This window comes from Stegastes partitus, unplaced genomic scaffold (genome assembly GCF_000690725.1).
Source record: "Stegastes partitus isolate 25-593 unplaced genomic scaffold, Stegastes_partitus-1.0.2 Scaffold1110, whole genome shotgun sequence".
In the NCBI taxonomy this organism is placed as follows: domain Eukaryota; kingdom Metazoa; phylum Chordata; class Actinopteri; family Pomacentridae; genus Stegastes; species Stegastes partitus.
This window is the reverse complement of record NW_007578841.1, coordinates 26015-49017: the sequence shown is the minus strand read 5'-3', so window position 1 is coordinate 49017 and position 23003 is coordinate 26015. Positions and strand designations below refer to the sequence as shown.

Here is a 23003-nt window from a genome sequence, read left to right as displayed (position 1 = left end):
ATGCATCGACGCGGTCGCCATTTTGTTACGTACGTCACGTCTGTTCACGAACAATAACGAGTCGCCGAATTTTTAGCCACATTTCGGTCTATTTATTACAAAGTCAGATATGTGTCAAATGTACAAATGTTCTTGTAAGTTAGTGCAATATTTAAAGAGCAACTTGCTGACTGGAGTTAATTAATGTGTAGGAAAATGAAGCAGGGATCAGATTTTTTAAATCAGCACGTTCAGATGTGAACGACAAAAGCACAACTTGGTGGGGAGAGTAGACAAGCTAGTTTAACAATAAGAAATGTGGGTCGAGCTGTGAACTATAACAACAGAGTAGTTTCTGTAACATCATTTTTAAACCTGCCACCCTATTTCTGACACTTGAGAGGTCGAATGTGTAGATTCATGATGGACTACAGATATCACAGAGACCTGGGTGAGGCAAAAAATTGTAAAAAATTACAGCCTCAGTGAGAAATGAATGTGTGATTTGTGTGTCTTGATGAGTACATGACGCTTCATAACCTTAGCTGAAGTTGTGTTGTATCTCAGTGCCGTAAAGTTTGCTATCACATATGAGGACATAACACAACTGGGACATCTTACTCGTCTAACTTAAATCAACACTACGATCTGTAACCTTTGCTGCTGCTGCCGGTGCGAGAAGCTGCTGCTGATTGTGACACTGAGGCGGCGGTGTGCACCAAAAGGAATAGAACCAGCTATCAGTCTCACACAGTCCTGATTTAGACATCCCATCAGATCCCTGGAAACTTAATCCTCCTGTCTGAAATGAGTGCTGCGGACGACTGTGGTTTTCTTTATATATGACACAGTGAAGTTTCTTTACCTGCACAGAACTGGTCCAGGCATTAAAACAGCTTCACTGTTAGGAAAAAGTGTGGACTTGCTTGCAACCTGTACAAACACAATACTTCACCTTAATGAAATTTGTTACTTGGCAAAAATAGAACAACTTTCTAAATCACAGCCTGTCAGACTCACGACTACTTTGGACTGCACAGTGCGCTGACACACAGACGTATTCCTTATGTGGCCTAATGTGGCCAAAAGTGACAAAAAAGGTGATTTTAAGAGCACTGCTTACTTTTTATCTGTATTTCTGCCTTTATGTCTCAGAAAACATGTAAAATCATGTGTTACCTTTTCAAACAAGCATCTCCAAGAACTATAAATTTAGTGAAAATTCAACTTGCAGGTTGCTCTTTAAGATGTACTTACCCTTTGTCATTAACATCTAAGTATATTTTAGCTGCATTTTGTAAATTTTAATTGACTTGCTTATCCCATTTCTGACTTTATAAACCCGGAATAGCTGCTCTCACGCTCGAGATTTTTTTTTATCTGAGTGAGACCTTCTCTTGGTTTACAGTATGTCACAGGTCAAACAAATATGATATAAATTGAGGAGCTAGGAAGCAGGTTCCCTGGTCACGAAAATGATAGTTGTAAGCCTGCTTTTGCCTTTTTAGTATTTAACCAAGACCGTGATCTTGCACAAACCTTAACCAAAAAACTTAAACAAAACCTTTATTGCAACATGAATTATGTTTTACTTACTTCTAACAGATATAGTATTACTGGAACCACAGATGACTTTGATTTGGAAACAACATGATGCATGCATTTGCTGTACGTTGATGAGTCAGGGTTGTATTATGATGTGACTAGAAGGCTCAGTTAAAGGCATCAGATAAAGATTGCCTTTGGGCTGAATGGAATTCTGTCATGCAGTGATAAAAGGTGAAAGGTTAAGCAAAATTATACATGAGTTGGAAATAATATGACCTATTTCACATTAACTCAGTTGTTTTAGCTTTAGTCTTCATGCTAAAAGCTTTGTTTGCTAATGGTTCAGTTCCTAGGTTTGGCCCGGCCAGCCAAGCAGGCGATTCTCCACAGAGCAGATCAAGGCGGCTGATCAACCGGGGAGACAGACAGCTGAGATCACACTGAAACTGATCATTTGTTAGATCCATGTCTCATTGCCACTAACTCGCTGAGGGACTGCACATGTGCATCTGTACATCTGTGCTCGTTAAATGAACAATCCCTGGCCGTCATCCAGTGTTGAAGCCAAAACAAGTCTGGTCAAGCTGTTTGTTATTTTCAGCGATTGACATTTGGTGGATGATATTCATCCAACGCCGGGACTGTCTTTGGTTTTTAGCATGGAGAGTGTTGCTCCGGAGAGAACTGGATAATGAGCGCTTTTGTCCTAACCATTGATTAACACTAAACAGCACATCCCATATAAATGCTGCTCTTTCTCTTTTTGTTTTGTGAGGGGGGGGAAACAAAAAAAAAGACAAATTCCAAGTTTTTAAAAGCTCCATTCTGCATTAATTTCAATAACATTTCAGCAACTAATTCCACTTCAGCAGCTAGCGGAACGACCCGCAGGCGTAATTGGGGAAACTAGTCTTAAAAGTTGAGGGTTTATTGAGACAAGTACTGCTTGCTAGGCTGAAATGAGGCTTAGATTCTTGCTCGGCTTGTTCTACAAAGAGCACAGAGAGTTGCAGATGAATAAGAAAAACAATACTGCTGAATTTCAGACTTGTCACGTTTTCTCCCATGCAGAGATAAAAAAGGGAATGCTGTAAAAGTACAGCTCAAACATGAAAAGTGCCCTAGGTTTTTGTAGCTTGACAGTAAAGGTCCCTGCAACGCTGCTTTAATGTGGGCATGTGTGATGGAAAATCTTTCTACTCTTGCTCAACACAGGAGCAAAATTGAAGCTCCCTGTTAAGAGAAGAGGCATTTTCAAAGGTTGCACTGAGGGTTAATGCTCAGATCAAAGAGCGTTAGTGGTTAACAATGTCGCAGAGGGTTAAGGTTAGGCGAGGTGAAGGAGGAGCAAATGAGTCAATAGAAAGCCGTTGCAGATGTTACAGGGTATTGATATGCCTACAAACATGTGGAATCTGAATAGGAGAGAAGACACATCCTTGTTATAGACTTCAAACCTACATATAAACATCTTGAGATAATTGGTCCCAGGTTCTTGTAAGTAAGGGAGTGCAAAAACTGTGATCCAAAATTGGCATTTAATTCATCCCCGAATACAAGTTAGGTATCAAGTTTCTAACATTTTTTAGCTGTCAATCACTATCATCTCATGATCAGCTTGAAGGAACACAAAATACACATTAGATTATTGGCAACAGAAAGTAATAAAAACCCCAAAACGTTTCTCTAGTTATGTTACAGCCTTTTACTTCTATACAATTGCAGTGAAAATTGTTATTGCATTAAAGATTACCCTACTGATTTACTCTAGCTGCACCCCTGTAACATACTTGCACTGTAAAAGAAGCAGCCGACATTACCCAAATTGCAAACCAGCGTTTTTCTCATAGCTTTGCCTTTTGCTGCCAGGCAGAATTTATTTATTTTTAAGCTCATAGTCACAACCACTCACTCACCTGACAGCACCTGAGTCAAATGTATTGGATTTGGCACAACTCCTTCCAGAGCAACTAAAGGCTTTATACAAATTTTGTGCAGTTGTATTCACCTGTAAACAGCCTGGTGTCTAAAATCCCTTTGAGTTTTCTCTACTTCTAGCCATGGTTTTCCTGTTTCCATTGCGGTGCAGAACTTTATATTGTAGCTAATATTGAGCTTACAGTGAGTAAAAATGTGGCAGGAGAACAAGCAAGTAGAAACTACTCAGGGTTCTGAGGGTTAATACATAGATTAAGGGGTGCTACATTCAATTTGAAATTACACCATCTTGTAATCAGTTGTACCATCTTGGTGCTATATTTTAAGATTTTAAAGATAGGGTCAAAAGACAACAATAGTGCTGTGAGGTTCTTGCTTTATAACAGGGCTGAACTACGACCACCTTCATTGTGAACTGACCTGTTTTTTAGTCTCTAAAATGTCAGAAAGTATTTGTCAGTATTTCCCAAAGCCCAGTGATTGATTGATCAAGATTTAACCCTCCCCCCCCAACCCTAGTGATCTGTGTAATGGCTCTTAGTGTTAATACTGCCAATCCCTTTTAAAGTGGGCCCATTTTTGCTGCCTAGCTCCTCCTGACTGGTACCTCCACTCTAGTTTTATTTGATGTGCAGTGGGAGTTTCTTTCATTAACCCATGCCAGAGTCCGTATGTGCAGTACTGTTCGCCTGGGAATTTTACCGTACACAACACACAGGCATTTGGCACATCAAGAGACCAGAGGAATAACGGAGAGTGGAGAGCGAGAAGAGCTAAAGATTTATTGAGTGAGTGAGCGAAAGAGAAAAGAGGCAGAGGAAGTGAGAGATCAAAGATGTGATGGGAAAAAAAAAAAAACAGAGAACGGAGCGAGGCAGAGAGAAGTGTTAGCTGATCGAAATACCCCGCGAGCTCGCGAGACAGCTAGTGTGAATACGGCATCTGGCTTGTCCCAAAATCCACCTGGCAGGGGCAGGTCGACCAAGTCAGCCTGTGCTACTCCGACGCCTTCGCAGAGCTCCAGCTCCTGCACCAGCAGATGCTAAAGTGTCTGAGAAAGGCGCACTAATTACCTCTGAGGTTTGTTTGTAGCGTGCCGGGGGCCTCGGCTGATGAGAAACACATACTAGGACAAGATCAGAGCGAGGCGAGATAGATTATGTGTGTGCCGAGACGGTGCTTACTTTGAAACTAGTTGTACACTTAAAAACAGATCACTTGAAAATTTGTGATTGTATCAGTGAAAGGAGTTTTTATCCTGCTAATGAACAGATGTGAGATTTGGAGGTGGAAATGAAATAGTGTTTGCTTACATTCAAATGGTCACTGTTGTTAAGAAATCTGCAAAAGAAGGCCACAGCGTGTAGGTGTGTTTTCATTATCAAGACCTTCTCCAGCAGCAGCGGACAAACAGGCGTGATTCTAAGAGCCATCACTGCCTTTATACCATCCCATTAGCTGTGCATTATGAAAGTCGTCGTAATTTTAAGTTCATAAATGATGGCACAATAAAGGTAGAACCCCCTCGCGCAGGGAAACGGTCAGAGCTTGCACTGTGAATGTAGATGCAGTTACAGGCTGAGCGAGCTAGTCATCCATACACCCACGGCTGCGTGTGGGCGTCAGAAAGAAAAGAAAAAAAAAAAAAAACTGTCATTATGGAGAGGTGAAAAGATCTCCATCTCTGTTTCTCCAAATGTTCCCGCTGCCTCGTTTGTTTTTTAGATTTTTTGCAGCAAAAAGCGTGTTTTGATTTGTTTGCCTTGACGAGTGCTCCATTATTTTACAGGTTAGTTCGAATGTGTGCATGCATCTAGAGTTGAAGTTTGCTCTGAAGGACATGAGGAGGATCCTTTTAGGTGATGAGGTTAATTAAGTTTCAAATACACAGCTTAGTCGGAGGCTGATTTTGCAATATTATATATATATATATACACGGTGTACTGCTTTATGCCCTTGTGCATAAAATACATCTTGGAAGCATATGTTGCCAATGCACTAACTATGTCACCCTAATTATCTTATATAGGTCTTCCAGCTATGCAAAAAGAGCATTTCTTTTCTCTGTGCTTGGAGTGTGGCTTAATATACCCCCATGTCTTTTATCCGGCATCCGGCTTCCTGCCTGATGGAATGTAATTGGCCTCAGGAGAGAGTACGCTGTAGGATGAAGTGATGATCACTAAGATTTAGAACGAGTAGAGCGGGCACTTCCTGGTTTTTTTTCGGTGCCAGCCCTCTGAAAGGACGCATGATTTGAGGTGGGGATTGCCTGTTGTGCTCTTCTAATGCTACAGTCCCTTCATGATAAGGGTTGCGTACACCTTTAACATGTGTCGGCCTGGGGAATGTAAAACTGACAGGCGCCGGCCTCGTTTCCTTTCTCCGTGCCACTCAAGCAGCAGTTATGTTTTCGCAAATAAAAAGGGGCAGGTCAGCTATGACTGGATTTATGATGGAGCTTGCTGCAAAGGTCATCAGTCAACAGTGTGATTCTACTGGATACAACATATATGGCGTTTAAAGCAGGGAGTAAAGCTTTATGCTCATTATTTTTCTATCAAAGGTAGAGTGATTGGAAAAGCATCCATATGTTAAACTCCACCAGTGCCCTCTTAATCAAAGAAACAGTAAATATATACATTCATATTCAGAGCATCATATACATGCTGTGCATATGATAATACAGCATACCAGTTATACGCCATCCCTCATACCAGCAAAAAAAAAAAAAAATCATTAATTATTAACTATACTGGTGAAACTACTAGTAATAAATAATAAAATAAAAAAATAAAATGAAAGAGCATAAAAGTAAATAATGTATAAGCCAAGTTCATTGATATAAACAAAAGATACAAGTTGGTAGGAGAGTGTTGCTGGCGTCAGAGCACTTCAGCTTGTTTATGTCACCACATTAATGATATCCATACATCTTCAGGTTGGTTCAACACTCTTCCCTTGGTCCTTAACAGCACTGTAGCTCATATACACTCTAGTTTAACCCATTCAACACTAAGTAAATGTGTATTCCTTATACACTTCAACTTGAAACAGCCCTTCAACACTAAGGAACTATGCTTGAAATTCATGATCAGATATGGTTTTGATTAATCACTCATAAATTCTTAAGTGGACTTCACATCATTACGTATCTGGTGTCAATCAAAAGCAGACAAGTTAAATATATATGGAAGTTTACGCTTGTTATATACATACAGGTGTGAAAAAGAAAAGGTAAACTTCATAATAACCAGGAATATATGCAGTTAATTATCAGTTCCTATATACAGAGACATCAGTCTTATAATTGGTTAGCTTTGATCACTTATAAGCATTTCGGAAACAAGGTAGCGAAAATCCCGTTTTCTGTTCATTTCTGGGGTCAGACGACGCCATTTTCCTTCATTTGCATAATTTGTTTCATGACTGAATCGTTTGTTCACATACAGGGATTCCCACTGATAGCAAATCAAAATGAATGTAACATAAAGTCGCCATATACCGAAGCCTGCTGTACTGGGCTGAACAGGAGTCGTAATGCCAGCACGGTATAGCAAGCTATATTGTCGAAAGGGTTAAGAACCAGTGGCAGTAGTACAGAAAAGTTTACAGCAATGTTTTCCATCCATGGGGCCTGGATTCCCCCAAAAGATTGTAGGATAATAGGCTACTTGAAATGGACAATAAAAAAACATTTCTGCAGCACAAATTGGTCTTTAAAGGGTTTTTCTAATCCTTGTCATTTTATGGAATTTACTGGGACCTCTTCTGGTCTATTTAGACAAGTTTCATTCACAAAAACAGGTTCAGTAAGTGTTTCGTAATGCTGGCTTGTGTCTCGATTCGCTGCCCGGTTGCGCCCTCAGGTGGAGCTTCCTGCGGTTTAATGACATTAAGTTACAGGCGTGTTGACTGACCGGCATATGGGCCTCATACAGGTTGTTAAACAAGCGCATTTCTCCTCCGTTCAGTGAAGGAAAAGTGTCTGCTTCCCTGCCTCTGCTAACAGTGGCAGTCGTGTTGATGATGAAGTTGTGAAGTTGTTGTCTGGCAGCTCGATGGCTTAGTTAGCTATCTGAGTCTCATGCTGATGTTGTATTAGAATCTACAATTGCCCACACAGGCTGTCAATGCTAGTGCTGCTAACATTTCAGATCAGTGTATTTCATTCATTTTTATTGATCAACTTGATTTCCATGGCTGACTATCAGTTAGTCAGGAAATCGTGTTTGACATGATCTGATCACAGGATCTAAATCTGTTGTGCTTTTGAGTTGGTTGTGTTCAGTGTGTTGGTGAAGTTGCATGCTGGAATTGTCTTGCTAAAGGAAAGTAGTCCATGATGGGAGTGAGTGAAGGAGATGAGACGTCGTGTAGATATTTTATGGGAAGCCAGTGACAGAAACTGCTGAAACATAGTGTTTCCCATTCCAATATATGCCAAACAAATTTCAGAAAATTGGGAAGTCATGGCATTTATTTTCATTTTGATGATTTGTATGAGTAATTCCTACGTTTGTCTCTTTCTTTATATGTGACTGAAGCAACAAATGATCATCCACAGTTTATGTTTTGTCTTGTCAGGCCTGGGTTATGTGACACCTAACCCTTGGATGATAAAAATCTGTTTTTGTCTTCGAGTTCTGTCTTCTCTGACTGCGTCTAGTACTTACGCAAATGACACAGTTTTCATTTCTTGAACAAAACCCATAGTAATGGCCGACCCAAAAATGGTTCAAACGGTACCTAAAATAGCAGGTGCCATGAAAGAATCCATCAATTTAAAAGAAAGAATTTGAATTTCAAGAGAGAGAATTTGATCAACACCGGCAAACAAAACAAGACCGAATATAGCCGCGTGTGCTGCAAAGTCATATAAGAGAAAAACCTTTATTTTTCCTCGTCTTTTTTTCTCCCCATCTTCTCCCTCTTTCCTTGTTATGAGGCAATACATCATAAGATATTAGACAGTGAGGAAATTATCCTATATATTGAAGACCAACACTGTCATTTAGAGGAAAAAGCCCAATTCAATCACCTCCCCATGTTTGCGCTCAATAAGGGACAGTGCTATTTTTACCGTTCTATAGCAGCAGAAGGAGGGGGGATAGGAACTCGCTGAGGGATTCCCCCGCACTGCGGTGATATACCGCTTCAGGGCCATCCCGAGGGAGAGCTCCGAAAATTACATTGAAGTGACTCAAATTGCTTTACTGAACCGGGGTTCATATAGAGTACACGGTGATTACATATCATATCATTGTTTTTCCCTGTCCCAAAATGTAAAGTTAAGAAAACTTGCAGAGGCTGCGGCCATTTATTTTTCATGCCGAGCGCCTTTGATACGCGTCAGATGTAATAATGATTCATCTTTCTTTTTCAGTCTATTAACACGTTTTGTCTTCTGTTTCGATTGTGCCGCGCTCTGTGATGATGTGCTAGTCGGAGCATATGCGAACGACAGAGAACATATGACATGTGACACGCAGGATATTTCCTAGATTCTGGTGGCGGTATCACGACATAGCACTGCAGAGAGAGAGAGAGAGATTAAATTGAATATGGGTCAGTTCACAGCCAAAACTCCGCTTATCTGAATTCTCACACACCCTGAATGGAAGTGATCATCCAGTCGAGTTAATTGAATAATTTGAGGCTTGCTGGAAATCATTTGCAGTGGTCACCGCCGTTATCTCTGCTGAAAACACATGTGAATAACCAAACAACAGCGGTAACGCAGAGTGTCGTGGGAATTCGTGTGTTGTGGGGAGAGTTTTCAATAATTCATAACCCATAGTCCTAGTTCATAGAAAATCAGATCCCACCTCCTTAAAAAAGAAAAGACTGTTCCAGAGCAGGTAATGCAAAGCTGCGCTCATCTGAAATTCATTTTGATTGTCTGTATGCAAGATTGATGAGGTATCCTTGGCCGCGTGTTTGCACAGGCTACATGGTTGATTTGAATCATTTATGTCTTACGAGGCGCTCGCAGGGCTGCCCACCTGCTGACACTGTGGCGGGAGATGGGAACCTAAAGCGTGATGGCGCTGAGGAGGGGCAGGGAGGAGGTAGTAGGGCTTTAGGGGAGAAGGAGGGGGGGAGAGGGGTCAGAACAAGGCAGTGTGAAAGACATTAGTCATTTGTAGGGAATGATGGAGGGTAAAGTTACAGTGGTAATGGAGGAGAGGGGGAAGGCAAGTCTACAGAACTGATTCATACAGCAAATTTAATTTCCACCACATGCCGGGATCAGTCGACACTGACTCCTTTAATGGGACTATGACTGATAACAGTTATTGCCCTTTATGTCACAAATTTGTGAAAAATGACAAGGATTTATTTTCCAGTCACTTAAAGCAGCTGAATGTGATTTAACTCCATTCTGTTGCTAGTAGCATGACATTACCAGTGTATATATCTGCCAAGGCTGTTTAACTATAGAATATAAGAAAGCTGTCCCTGGATGTCACGTCGAGGTTAATCTGCTCGGGGCCCCTATTGATGACACCTCCTCCTCCTCTATTTGCATCGCCACATTCAAGAAGAAATGAAGTGCACTTCGTTTTGCTTTCGGGTAACATAGGTTTTGACAACCTCTATTGGAAAATAACGCCACTACAGAATATTATTACCAGAGAGCCTGTGATGCTTTAACGCTGATAATATTGAGCAGTAAGAAAAAAACTAAATGAGTCTGGATGAGAAAATGTTTGGGGAGATGTGGTCACTGTTGTTTGGTCTTCAGCGTGAACTGGTGCAGAGATTTTAATGATCAGTTTTAATATCTATTGCTAACGTTAGCCCCAAGGGCCGTGATGTTTATTGTTGCTTGGCAACAGTGTTAACGGCATTAGTGCAATAATAATAACCACCTGACTTTAACTCATAGATATCGAGGATGTTTGATATTATTGGGGCGGCCTCTTGTATCTGTGAACAGTTTGGACGGATTAGAACTGAATCTGCTGACACCACATATTAATAGTGAATCTATAGTAAATATAACGCGGGCTAAACATCAGTTTCACGACTCAGAACATATTGATTATTCTGATGTGGATTTGCCAATCATCAAATGGGTAAAATAGCCACTGGGAAATTATCCTTGTTATTGATCAGCGTCCAGATTTATTTATTTTTTTAATCCATTGGCAGCAGAAAAACCACTGAGGATCGTGTAAAATGGGAACCAGAGCACATTTTAAGATTACAACTCAGCAGTCCAAACATCACAATATTTAATTCACATTGATACAGTCCAGAGCAGAAGTATTTTGTGGCGTTACACACTTGCTCTGGTGCTCAGGCTTTCTGCAGGTTTAGACCAATACGTAGAGGATATTGTGCTTTTAAAATATGGTGCCCAAATTGCAAGGGGTCAAAAGTAAGTGGACACTTATACACAAAAGGTGACGTTTAGATTGGGATGGAGATGTCTGTCAGTATGAGAAGTGAACATGTGTCAATGCAGACAGAGAACAAAATAATGAGGATTAATATGCACAAATACTCCATTTTTTTGTGTGATAATTGAGTTCAAAACTGTTGCAGATTAATTGAACTGCTGAATTGCTCCAATTTTTAAAGATATACATGCTGTTCAGGAGAGGTATCAGCTTCAAACAGAATCACTGAATAATGCGGTTGGATGGGGGTTGGATTTAAAGAGGGCAAAGAAAGATGATTTGTGCTGGCAGATGATAATAGTACCACAAAAGGTAATTGCTTCTTAATAGCAGACATTTCTTCCCACATAATTTGTAATTACCACAATTTGCCAGTGTTTGGGGGGCTGCAGGCTACCAAATAAGCCATGGTTCCACCACTATATGTTCATGGCTCGGTGCCAATGAGCTTTCCTTGTCATGCTGTGTGACCAATCTGTATCCTGTGCTGACTAAGATCTTCCCTTTCACATCTCTGTGTGCTAACCAAACCTGGAAAACACGTTCAGTGAATATGAAGTAAAGAGAAAGGAATAATTTCGCTTTCTGTCAATGGCTTGAATTTGCATAATTTTATGTTGTTGTTTTTTTCCACGTTTTTTTCTCATGAAAATGCAAAACCTCAAGTGTTTTGTCAGCATTAGTAACACAGTGTTTCATGCTGCGCAAAGAGACAAATAACTACTTTAGTTATGTAACACATAAACATTTTGGTAAAGACATGGCCGTTTTTTTTTATCTTGTTTTGTTACCATTTGGTTCGAACCGTAAAAACTGCAGCACCACACGGACATGTGTGCCTTCACCAGTGCCAGCTTGGTGCAGGCTGGTTTCATTTCAGTGCCACAGCGGGCAGAGGGGAGATCATGGCATTGCCCCGAGAGAGAGAGAGAGAGAGAGAGAGCGAGAGAGAGAGAGAGGTGCAGACAGACAGAGAAAAACAGAAATAGAGGAGAGAGACTGTTAGCTTGGGTAAGTGGATTATGTGATGTGGAAGGAAAGAGGGAGGGGCTCTTTGCTCTATCAACGCTTCTGCTTCTGCTCTGGTCAAATACTACTTGAATCCGGGGAAAACAAAACATTTATTACACAACCGCCCTAAAGTGTCCTCATGGCTGGACTATAAGCACTTCTTGCTAATATTTGTTTGGCTTAGGTGCCAGATGGCAAGGGGTTTGTTACACAGAAAGACACAAGAAAAAAAATATAATCTTACATGAACACAATGATTTGAAATAAAACCAAACCATTCCCTCGGTTATGAAGCCCATCTGTAAAATCTACATAGTTTGAGCTGGCAGCTATGAGCTTATTGAGGTGACTCACATGGCAACATTTTTTATTCTAATACTAGTCACAGGGTAACATTGGCAGTGATGAAAAGAATAATTGTTGAACAGATAATGTAACAGCTTTAAAATCTTCTGTTATATCAGCGTACATTGAGTTAATGTTGAGATTTCTCATTTATTTGACAATGTGGTGGATTCAAGACATAATTTTGATATTTTGCAATCGAAGAAAATGTATTTCTTCATATTTGATTTAGATTTTACAGGAAAAAAAACCCAACAACAACAAAAAACATCTCACCAGTTCAAACTACTTAAAGCCTAAAACTTTTGATGAGCCATTGTGGCCAAAAGGAACAATTGTAAATCCTAAGGCATAGCATATAAACATACAAGAGCCATAAACCGTGATCTGACTTGGCAATATCAGCCTTACCATAAAATCTTTCTGAAGTTTGCTAACACAAGCTACCATAAGCCTCACACCAGATAAAGTAGGTCTTTGACTGTATTTGATTGGGTATGTTTAAATGCTTACAAAGAATTTAGCCGCAAGCTTGACCTGCTAATACAGCTAAGACTGCCTTGACAAGAAAAGGTAGAAGAAAGCTCTTACATGCTGCCGCAGAGCTTCTGAGATCCTTTTGATTTTTGAATAATGGGAAAATACCTATTAGACTTACAAATTAGCTATGACCTCAGAGGATAGCACAATAAAGCGTTACTTAAAGCACAAATTCCGATCTCAATCCACCGTGGAGAGCAAATAACCATAGCTTGGCATTGAATAAAACTACTCAAGAAAAAAAAATAAGTCACAAAAAGCAGCCTTTTGGAACAGAGCTGACAATAAGTCACTCCACTTTAAAAGCCCAAGTGTCAGCCAATTTGAATTAAACGAAAGGCAACATATGTTTAAAAAGCTTTTGGGCATAATTATAGTTCAGCTCTGAGGTTTTGTGAATCACTGTGCTCATACTGGGAATACTCTTGAGGGAAAGAAGTTTGTAGAATATCAGGTAAAAAAAAAAATGTTTCACAAAAGCTGCAGCTACGTGAGTCAGCCTTCCCACACGTTGTACAATGGCATGAAACTGTATGGGTTACTGTATTCCGAAAGGTAGGGCAAAGGCACTTCAGAGAATTTGGCTGCGGCATGTGAACCAGTTGGCCCACAAGTCTTCCCAGCTTGGAGGATGCTGTGTCATGTCACAGAAATATTAGAAGAAGTAACAGCGGGGAATATTTCAAAGCTGTTAATGTTGTTTTTTTAATGTCTGCCGCAGCTCGTTTAGTGGAAGAAAACTCCAAGTGACTGCCTGCATAAAATGTAGGAATGAGTCAAGTTTGACCTGTTCTCTTTCTGTCTTTTTCCCCCCATAGGACTACACGTTGACCATGTATTTCCAACAGTATTGGAGGGACAAGCGTCTTGCCTACGTAGGAATTCCACTTAACTTGACCCTGGACAACCGAGTTGCCGACCAGCTCTGGGTCCCAGATACCTACTTCCTCAACGACAAGAAGTCATTCGTCCACGGAGTGACGGTCAAAAACCGCATGATCCGACTACATCCGGATGGAACTGTTCTCTACGGGCTGAGGTTTGTTCTGCTTAGAACTGCGAACAAATTACCTACTTGTCTTCAGTAGGCTAGAAGAATGTGTGGTGCTTTTGACTCGGTTGCATGTTTTGTTTACTGCCACATGTAGTGTCTAGTTTTTAGACAAGTTAAAACAATCATCTCTGTCAGGTCTCATTGCACATATACTGTTGTTCATAAATCAAGTGACAAGGATTGAGTTTTTATATCCTTCCAAAAATAGTGTACTGAATTTTTCTTTAAAGGCGATGCAACTTGTATCCCTTCTTTTGTTTTGTACTTCATTCGTGCACCACCCACACCTCCTCCATTTGCCCAGATTTAGATTCTCTACGTCCTGAAACAGAATGACTGAACTATAGACTAATTGTCCTTATTGTCTACAATTTCTAAAACAATGCACAAACCAGGCCTACGATGAAGTCATTCTACAGCCGATGTCGATTAAGAGTGATGTAACTTCTTCTTCAGTGCTGTTGTTGCCTACAGATGAGACAAAACAGAATCAGCGAGCCATACTGCTGCACTGCATGACATCCTCCTTTATTGCTTAGAAAATGGACGCTGTCATTTATTGTGAATACTGCTGCTGCTGCATAAATACAGCACAAAAAATAGTCCTCAACAAATGCAACCTGTTTTACTCGTGTTAGGAGATTGTTGCTTTTGATTTTTACAAACACCCTTTATCTTTTGTGACCCCTTCTTCAGCTTGGTTCATAGTTTACTGACAAGGTAGGGGAGTGTAAAGCTAAAAGAGACACCCATGCATCGTTGGTTTGTTGAAAATAAGAATAATACAAAATGACGCCGGTGACTCTCGATGTTATTTGCTTGTGCAGCAAGTAAGTTTATGTTGTCAAAGCAGCAAGCCATAATTTGTATGCCATGCAGATAACTGACCCTTCCCACAACAGGCAACAAAGTGATTGTCAGGGTTGAAAATGTTTCCCAGTATCAAGTTAATTCTATGTGTTTAAAGCCCTATTATGGCACCACAGTCGTCCAAGCTGAGAACTTGGCAGCGCTCTGCTGCTGGCCGCTGAGCAGCCAGAGGATTATGTGTCAGGCTCAAGGGCACGCCGGCATTTTAAAGTGAGGGAGGTTGCAGTCAGATCATTGACGACAAGAAGTATGAACAGGTTAGACATGATGGAGAACGCAAAGTTCAGCTGTTGTTTGATATTTGTTTCATAAAGCCCTTGTTTTGAATTTCCATTGATCTTTTCGACAGGCAGGTTCAGAGGCGTTAGTGTGACCTATGAATATGGATGCAAGCTTTGAATTATTAGAATGCAAAGCAAAAAAGTGTGCATGTGTGTGTGTGTTGGGATGTGTACTTGCACGCTTGTGTTTGCATCTGTCAGTGTTCATACTTTATAGTCAAACAGCCATGCTTGATTATGCAAGTGGAGTTCATAGCATTTAGCCTTGTGGGCTACTTATAGACCTCTCAATGCTTTCAGGAGATCAAAGGCAGAGGGAGATGTGTGACGTGGTGTTTGCGATATGAGCTGTTACATAAATGAATGTCAGGTAAACCGGAGTAGCATGCTGAATACAGATTTGTATCGGGGTAGTACGGAATGCCCTCTATTTGCGTGTGTGCTGTTTATTAGGGGAAATAGTCATAAGTGCACGTTGTAAGTGTCCAACGATGTTCATATATACAGCCATGAGGTTTTTGTTTTAATTTGCTACAGAACTTTATATGAGAAAATGCCCCTTTTCTTTCTTTCTTTCTAATATAATGATAGACTTTAAAATGATGGAGCGACCTCTGTTTATAATGTTCAAGGAGTTTCTTTCTTTCTTGTACATGCTCTGTTCATGTGGTGTATTTATTTCATTACATCATATGTTGATTTAATATTGAACACTTTGGGACTCCATGCCCAAAGATATTCCATTTATCAATCGAGTATTTGATTTTAATTTCCAGATCTTTTATTATTAGCAGACAGGCATCCATATTCATATCAATTTCAAGGGAATATTAGAATTATAAAATCTATATGATCTCTACCGTACAGTGTTTTCTATATGTGAGTGTGTTGCGGACCATCATGTTACGTCGCTGTAATTTTAGCCGTATGATATCCCTTAATGAGTTTCCACAGCCTCATCTGAGTCTTAACTGAATGAAGACATCCAGTGGCTAACTGCCAAGCAGCCGGCTTTTAATCAGGCCAGACTTAGCCTAAATCATTTTGAATTTGCATTTCACTTTGCTGCTTATTTTAACTGTCTGATTATCAGCCGTTTGAGCTCGCACATCTGATAAACAAAGGGATACCTCCTCATGACCCAGTTCAGGCTGTAAACTCTGCCAAAATGTGTTAATATGTTTTATATTTTCACCAATTTTTTTTCCCCCTTAATCACAGGATGGAGGGCAGCCAGATTTTTTGCGAAGAGGAATCAAAAAGCGTGGACTGCTTGTCTGCCTGTGATCTATAGCATCATTATGTATACAGTTACACAGTCAGCATTTTAACTTGGAGGCGGCGCAATAATCTTATTTTAAGATGACAATGCCAATAGTCTCCGGTAATATGAAGCCAGCCGAGGAACTTGGTGAAAAGACAAATGGACATTTAGTTTCCTTAAAAGATGAAAGCCAAAGTGAATCCCCTTAATGCTTTAATCTAATTGTCTTTCCACAGTCCCTTATGCTGCAGCTGCTTACCTGCACTGCTGTTTTTACAACATTGTGAACGGGCTATTCCCTTCTCTCTTTCTATCTGTCTTTCTTGTAATGCAGTATCTAAAATACATTCTTTCTCCGTCCCCTCTGTCCGTGTGTCTTTTTCAGGATAACTACCACAGCGGCGTGTATGATGGATCTCAGGAGGTATCCCCTGGACGAACAGAACTGCACTCTGGAGATAGAAAGCTGTGAGTAGAGAGGCCTTAATACCTTCAGGGCTGACCATTCCACACAGCACAAAGGCTCAGCGTCTCTTGTGTGAAATGTCTGAATAAAAACCGTGTCGGACTTCATTTTTCTTTTCGGTTTTGCAGCATTTGTTTGTACCAGAAGGATAGGTTTACCTGATGCTATGATTAGTGACATTCATTCATTTCGTTTATTTAATACCGTGCATCTATGAAGACTGGGTCCTTGTAAGAGACACACAAAAAAAAAAGATTTGTTCCAACAAATTCAAATTCAAGCTCTCAGCTATAAATGTGTGGATCTGAAGCCCAAGTTGAGATAACCCTGGCGGCACCACAAGGGTTGTTTTTGTCAGATTTTATAAAGCTCTTTTCATCACCACAGAAGAACCTCATACAACTGCGCAAGTTTATGATAGATTGGCTCATTCATAAATTCAACATCCATCTTCCACGTGTCCCTTGTTGCTCACTGGTTCTGGTTCTCTTTGCTGAGAGAGAGTGTAGCAGCTACAGTCTTAAGGAGGAGAACAGCCTCTCGCAAAGTGTGTAGCAGCACTAAAGCAAAAATAGTACTGGCCTACATCCAGAGATTCTGTGTGGGTAAAAGTTCCATTCCAATTCCAATAGTAAACTGTGGCTGCACCAGAAGCATTAATATGATCATTTATTTTTGGCCACCTTAAGAGCAGCCAAAATAAACTGTAAGCTCAACATTGGTGTGACTAACTTGTTTGCAAATGGCTCACACAGCCAGCAGAGACTGACCAGCACAAGCATTCATTTACACTCCACCTGATTTAAGTCAGTCTGGGGAAAATATCTAAATCTGAGGATGACACAAATTTGTACAACCGCTGACACAACAGTTTAAACTCTGGGTCAGCTGTGCTGCAAAAGGTTGCGATTAAATACAAATGTCAAACCTCGGCGTGCATGCCTGAACCACATAGTATACATTATGCAGTCAACAACATAAACAACCCCTTAAAGTCTTGATCTGCTAGAAATAAAATAAGATTGAGTTACAGCATAAGTCTCATTAATAACCACATCTAGTATAACCAAAGTTGCAGCCTTTGTGATTTTTTTTGTTTGATATTGTAATTTTCATTTGAAATGAATTAATTGTTAAGCTCTAACCTGATTCATGTAAATACTCGATTGGGTTTTCACTATCTACTGAGGGAAATACGTGGCTAACTGGCTAGCTACTACCTTTGACTATCCACTGTTTGGTGCTGGGATGGTGGTGACTTCATCTGAGCTTTTTTTCATAGGTAATAGCTGCCTACTGTGGCCGTTAGCAGGTTTGATGAGTAAGAGTTGAACCATAACAGATATAGTGTGGGCTGTAAAACCAAAACGATTTGAAAGGTGCTACGTTGAGCGGAGAGAAGCTGCGTTGTTGAGTAATAATTCTCTGTGGAATTGTCATTGAGTGATCCTGATGCCCTCACACAGATTGCTGATCCATTGTTGATTTCAAAAAAACACACACAAAGCAACAATAAACTGTTCATGAGAGCAGCTTTAAGTTTGAGGTTTTACATATTTATGCTGCAGTCACTATTTTAATTATTTTTTTTTAGTTAAGGTAATGCAAACGTCTTATGGTGACTCAGCATTTTACAGTGAATTTCAGTACTGGTCCTAAAGATATCATCACTTTACCTTCTAATCAGGCTCTCATTCACGCCTGGAAACACCAACTATAGGATGTGATAGAAAACATGCAGTTTAAGGTGAGCTGTAACTAGTGTCTCAGATGTTTTTGTGTTAGAATAATCAAAATCTGATTTTCAAAAATGAAGCAAGGCCTACCAATGACAGTGGTCATATCAATTATTTAAATCTTATGACATTTTTCTGAACCCAAATGAACCTATGAAATGACTTGCTTTTCAAAGCAACGTCTGGTTCTTGAAAACAACTTCAAACATGTTTTTTTTTTTTCTTCCCAAATGACAGCCCAGTTGGATGATCAGCGACGCTGCATATCTTGGTCTCCAGTGATGGTTAGACAGATGGTTACACCTTGGTGCATGTTCGTGTGTTTCTTCTTGTGCAGATGGCTACACCACAGATGACATTGAGTTCTACTGGAAAGGAGGCGAGTCGGCTGTAACGGGGGTGACACGGATCGAGCTGCCTCAGTTCTCCATTGTTGATTACAAGCTGGTGTCCAGAAACGTAGTCTTTTCCACAGGTAAATGCTGAACTGTAACATGTTGTGTGTGTGGTTTCGAAGCTTTATGGGCTTTCAAGCCAGGTGAACAAGTAAATGTTACATTCTATATCATATTGTTCATACTGTATTCAAGCTGATTATTTCATCAATTTCTGTAGCAAACATATCTGTGCCAAAGCTTGATCTGTTGATCTTAAATCCTCAGAGCCAAAGTTGTGTTTGTCAGTGCTTCTAATTGGGTTGAAATGAGGAAATGCGCTGCCTTTGAAGTATCCCTCAAGTAGCAGCAGCTGATGCAAGCATGCTACAATGGTACTTAACCAAAACATGTCGGAAATTAGGTAGTAAATGATGTCCACGTCAGGTGGTTCTTGACCTCGAGAGGGGACGTACAAATCATTGGTTTGGTTGTCGTGCTGACTGAATGTAGCTCAAGACACCGATCAATTCATTTAGTCAATATAATCAATTGGCAACAACCTGGCCCTGAAAACTTGCTTTTAAAAACTGAAGTATTTCTCTGGAATGTTCGTCATAATTAATTAAACAGCTTTCCAAGATAAAGCTTGTTCAAAAGGCAGCTTGAGTTATTATTTATGAAAACGCTAACAGAAACCCGGCAGATCTGCTCCATCAGGACTGTGTGATCAATCTGATCAAAGCGTTCGCTACATAGATAACTGTATAACTGTCCTCAGATTTAAGTTAAATGTTGCCCCGTTCTAATTGGTGCCTGGAAAGAAGTCAGAACAACTGAGCATTAAAAAAAGCAAAACTAGAAATACGTCATTTCATCCAAGAGCCCACTCCTTACATTGGGAAATTCTGTTTTCTGAATTCATTTTCTTTCCTGATTTGTTGTTTAAAATGATCACACATGCAGGCAAAGTTTATCCAACCTCAATATATATAATCATTTAGCTCTATCTTAGGCTTTTTGTCCTCATTTAAAAACCTCCAGTGATACCGGTGACAGTGAAAAAAAGCAATCACTATAAACCACTTGATATTTGAGTTCCCCAAACCTCTGATGAAACGTTGATGCTCGGGAAAACAAGACGCCTGTAAATCTTTTGACAGTGGCGTCGTCATTAACTGCTGTAGCGAAACACATCAATCAAGTGTTATTTATAGAATGACAATGAACAGCCATTTTCTTTGCAGCATTTCATCTATCAGGGCAAGTAATTAGAAGACAGGGGACACGTCGAGGCAATTTGTCAACTTACTGTATGTGAAAAACATTTACCGTATCACATTTCATGTTGTAATTAATTTGTATTGTCGCAGCGCAGACGAGTCATTCAGCAAGCTTCATCTCCCTCGGGGGTATTCTGATATACGCTGTGAACTTTGATTTTTATGTGTCGCACACCAATGAATCATATTTTTATGTGTACATTTATGCCAAGATAGAGAACTTTATTGACGCTCCCTAACCAGCTACCATATAATCTGGTCAGCAGAGACACATTCAGAGTCTTCCGGAGCTGTAGTGGGGAAATAAAAGCTGTGTGACATTTAGTAATAACATTATTTCTGATGGAAGTGATGCTCAGGAGGAAAAGCCAAAACTGCTCTGAAAAGGACAGTAAATCACTCTTTTGTTTCCTTTTCGGGTATTTTTTACCATTTCTTTTTGTGGTGATGCTGTATTTTCTCCCCTGTCAGTCTTTCCACAAGTGTCTCCGCGTCCTTTTTGCTTTTGCCCTCATTTCTGCTGTGTGCCTGCATCTGCCAATGTTGCACATGTGCCGCCTTGCATTCCTGGCTGTGCACCACGCACGGGTGTCTCTTCTTTCACGTGTGAATCTCACGTCGATGTGCCAACGCGAATGCTCCGGAGTGCACTTGTTTGCGAGGAGCGGCATGTCCCTCGCGGGTGGTAACTATTAAAGTTTAGTGTCCAGTGGTCTGCTCCCGTGCTCTTGGATGGATGTGTGAAGCACATCAAAGGCTCCCTGCAAGGCTGGCTAATGACCAGATTTCCTCCATTACATGTGCCACTAGTCAGCCTTTATTTACTTTCTCCCTTTTCCTGTCTTCCGATCTGTGTCCTCGCTGCCTCTCGCTCATCACTTCTCGTTCTTCCTCCTGTTTTCCTTTCTTCAGTATTAACTTTTCCTCTCACTTGTTAAAGGTGAGGTTGGATGCCAATTATCCTGCTCTCTGACAGAAAAACAGCCCAGGATTCAGGGCATCATATATTCATGTGGAATGAGGCCCACAACATCAATTATTCTCCTCCAAGCACACTTACAAACACTGCCTGTTGGTGTGTACATGCAGGCTACATGTTCATATACAGATGCACGTTTGACCACATGTTCTGGAGTTAGGTGACATTTGAGTTTGGGCAGCATTCACTGTCAAAGCAACAATCAGATTCATCATCTTCATCCTCACTTGTATTAAGATAGCTGCAATAATAACAACTTTAAATATTTAGCATCATTTATATTTGATCATTTAGCTGTAATTTGACAGGGTAGGCTCTTTAATATTCCTTTAGGTTTGTGTGCTTTAGAAAACATGAAATGCTTCGTTAACAGCTTTTGAAAATAGCCCCGAAAGTCCTAATTTTTAATTAATGTAGCCCTGAGATTCATTTAGAATGAATAGTGGACACAGACTTCATACATACAAGTACGACATTGTTCTGAAGAAGCTCTCAACTCTGAAAGATTTTTTTTATTTAAAAGATCATATTTATTTAAGGTAATGAGTTTCCTAACTTTAATAAAGGCAGTAATTGTTTGCTGAGTCCAGTCGAGTGCTGCATCTTTTGGCTGTGTTTCTTGTACAGCATATGCAGTTTATAAAAAAAAAAAATTTAAAAAACAATCACTATGCATACTAACATGCCTTTCGTGTACACTGGACCAGTATGAACATTAAATAGGGTGTTAGTTGTTTAGTTGGAGGAAATGCGACAGAGGACGTACCCTCTGAATTTTTAATCTAAAACAGGGTCAGCAGGGTTTCCTACAATCTTTTGTTTCAGGGATCCTAACACTCTGGAGTAATGTGGAAGACACACATAAATGTATTATTGTGGATGTAGCCTTAGAGCCCAGCATACAGTCAGTGTAGTTATATTGATCTTATGCAGAAAAAAATGACCTGAAGCGTCAAAATATGCTTTAACTTGTGTTTATGGGCAGACAGCGTGAGGAAAAGCAAGCTGTTGATGCTAATGATGTAGACAAATGTGTCAGGTTTGATATAACACTGTTTTGGATGACGACTTCAGCTGGGATTCCTGTTCCAGATGCAATAAAAAGCATCTGGGGAGAGCACTAACATTAGCCTAAACTTTGATCCAGTGGCATCCAGGAGCAGATTTGACAGCCTGGCATTATCAGTGGATGTATTTTGGTGAAAAGGGGCTTTTTAACCTGTAACTCCACAACATATTACTGATGGATCCTTGTTCTGCATAGAAACTGTAGGTTAGGTTGCTTCCATAGGTCGTATGGCAGCTTCTGTTGGTGCAGACAAACACTATTTCATCCATTGGTTTTGCTTTTGCCTGTTTGTTTTTAGTCGTTTGGAAAGGCTAAACTCAGAAATCAAACTTAACTGAACCAGTGCAGCCTGGAACTAACATGTCTGAGGTCAGCGAATCTGTCAAAGTTTTGTTTTGTTGCGCCGTCTAAACTGCCTTTGGTTACAGCACAGTCTCTGGTTTCTTGTAAACCTCCACTGCAACATCCCTGCCATCAGTGTGACAAAAGAGATGAGCGCAAAGAGAGAGACCTCCTACTCTTCAAGCGCTCCCATCTTACCCAGTCGTCCTCCCAGACTCTATTGTTGCGCTGTCATCATCAGCTCAACTTTTTTTTTTTTTTTCCTTTTTCCTCCTCTTCGTCCTCCCTCTTCTCCTCGGCCTCACACATGGTGTTCCTCCCACTCGTCGATGTTGTTTGGTGTAGCAGTTACAGCCCGTACAGTTCTACACCCACGCACGAGTGAACCTCAGCCTCCTTCTTTTCTTAAGCCACTTCTGCATCTGTTACCGCGGAGATACTCTGTTCCGATTTTAGGCTGCAGGAGCTGCCATTAAGGATGCATCACAAGGAGTGAATGGGCTATTTTAAGACGT

General features: G+C 40.4%; 1 protein-coding gene across 7 annotated transcripts in view; it reads left to right on the top strand.

The window, feature by feature from the left end:
* Window positions 1-23003, top strand: part of LOC103367990 (gamma-aminobutyric acid receptor subunit beta-3-like) — a 71208-nt gene that overhangs the window by 30922 nt on the left and 17283 nt on the right. For all 7 annotated transcript variants that reach the window (XM_008296203.1, XM_008296205.1, XM_008296210.1 and 4 more), the window contains 3 exons: window positions 13589-13809; window positions 16625-16707; window positions 18779-18916. In XM_008296203.1, the coding sequence (XP_008294425.1) occupies window positions 13589-13809; window positions 16625-16707; window positions 18779-18916 (442 nt within the window). The remainder of the gene's footprint in view (window positions 1-13588; window positions 13810-16624; window positions 16708-18778; window positions 18917-23003) is intronic.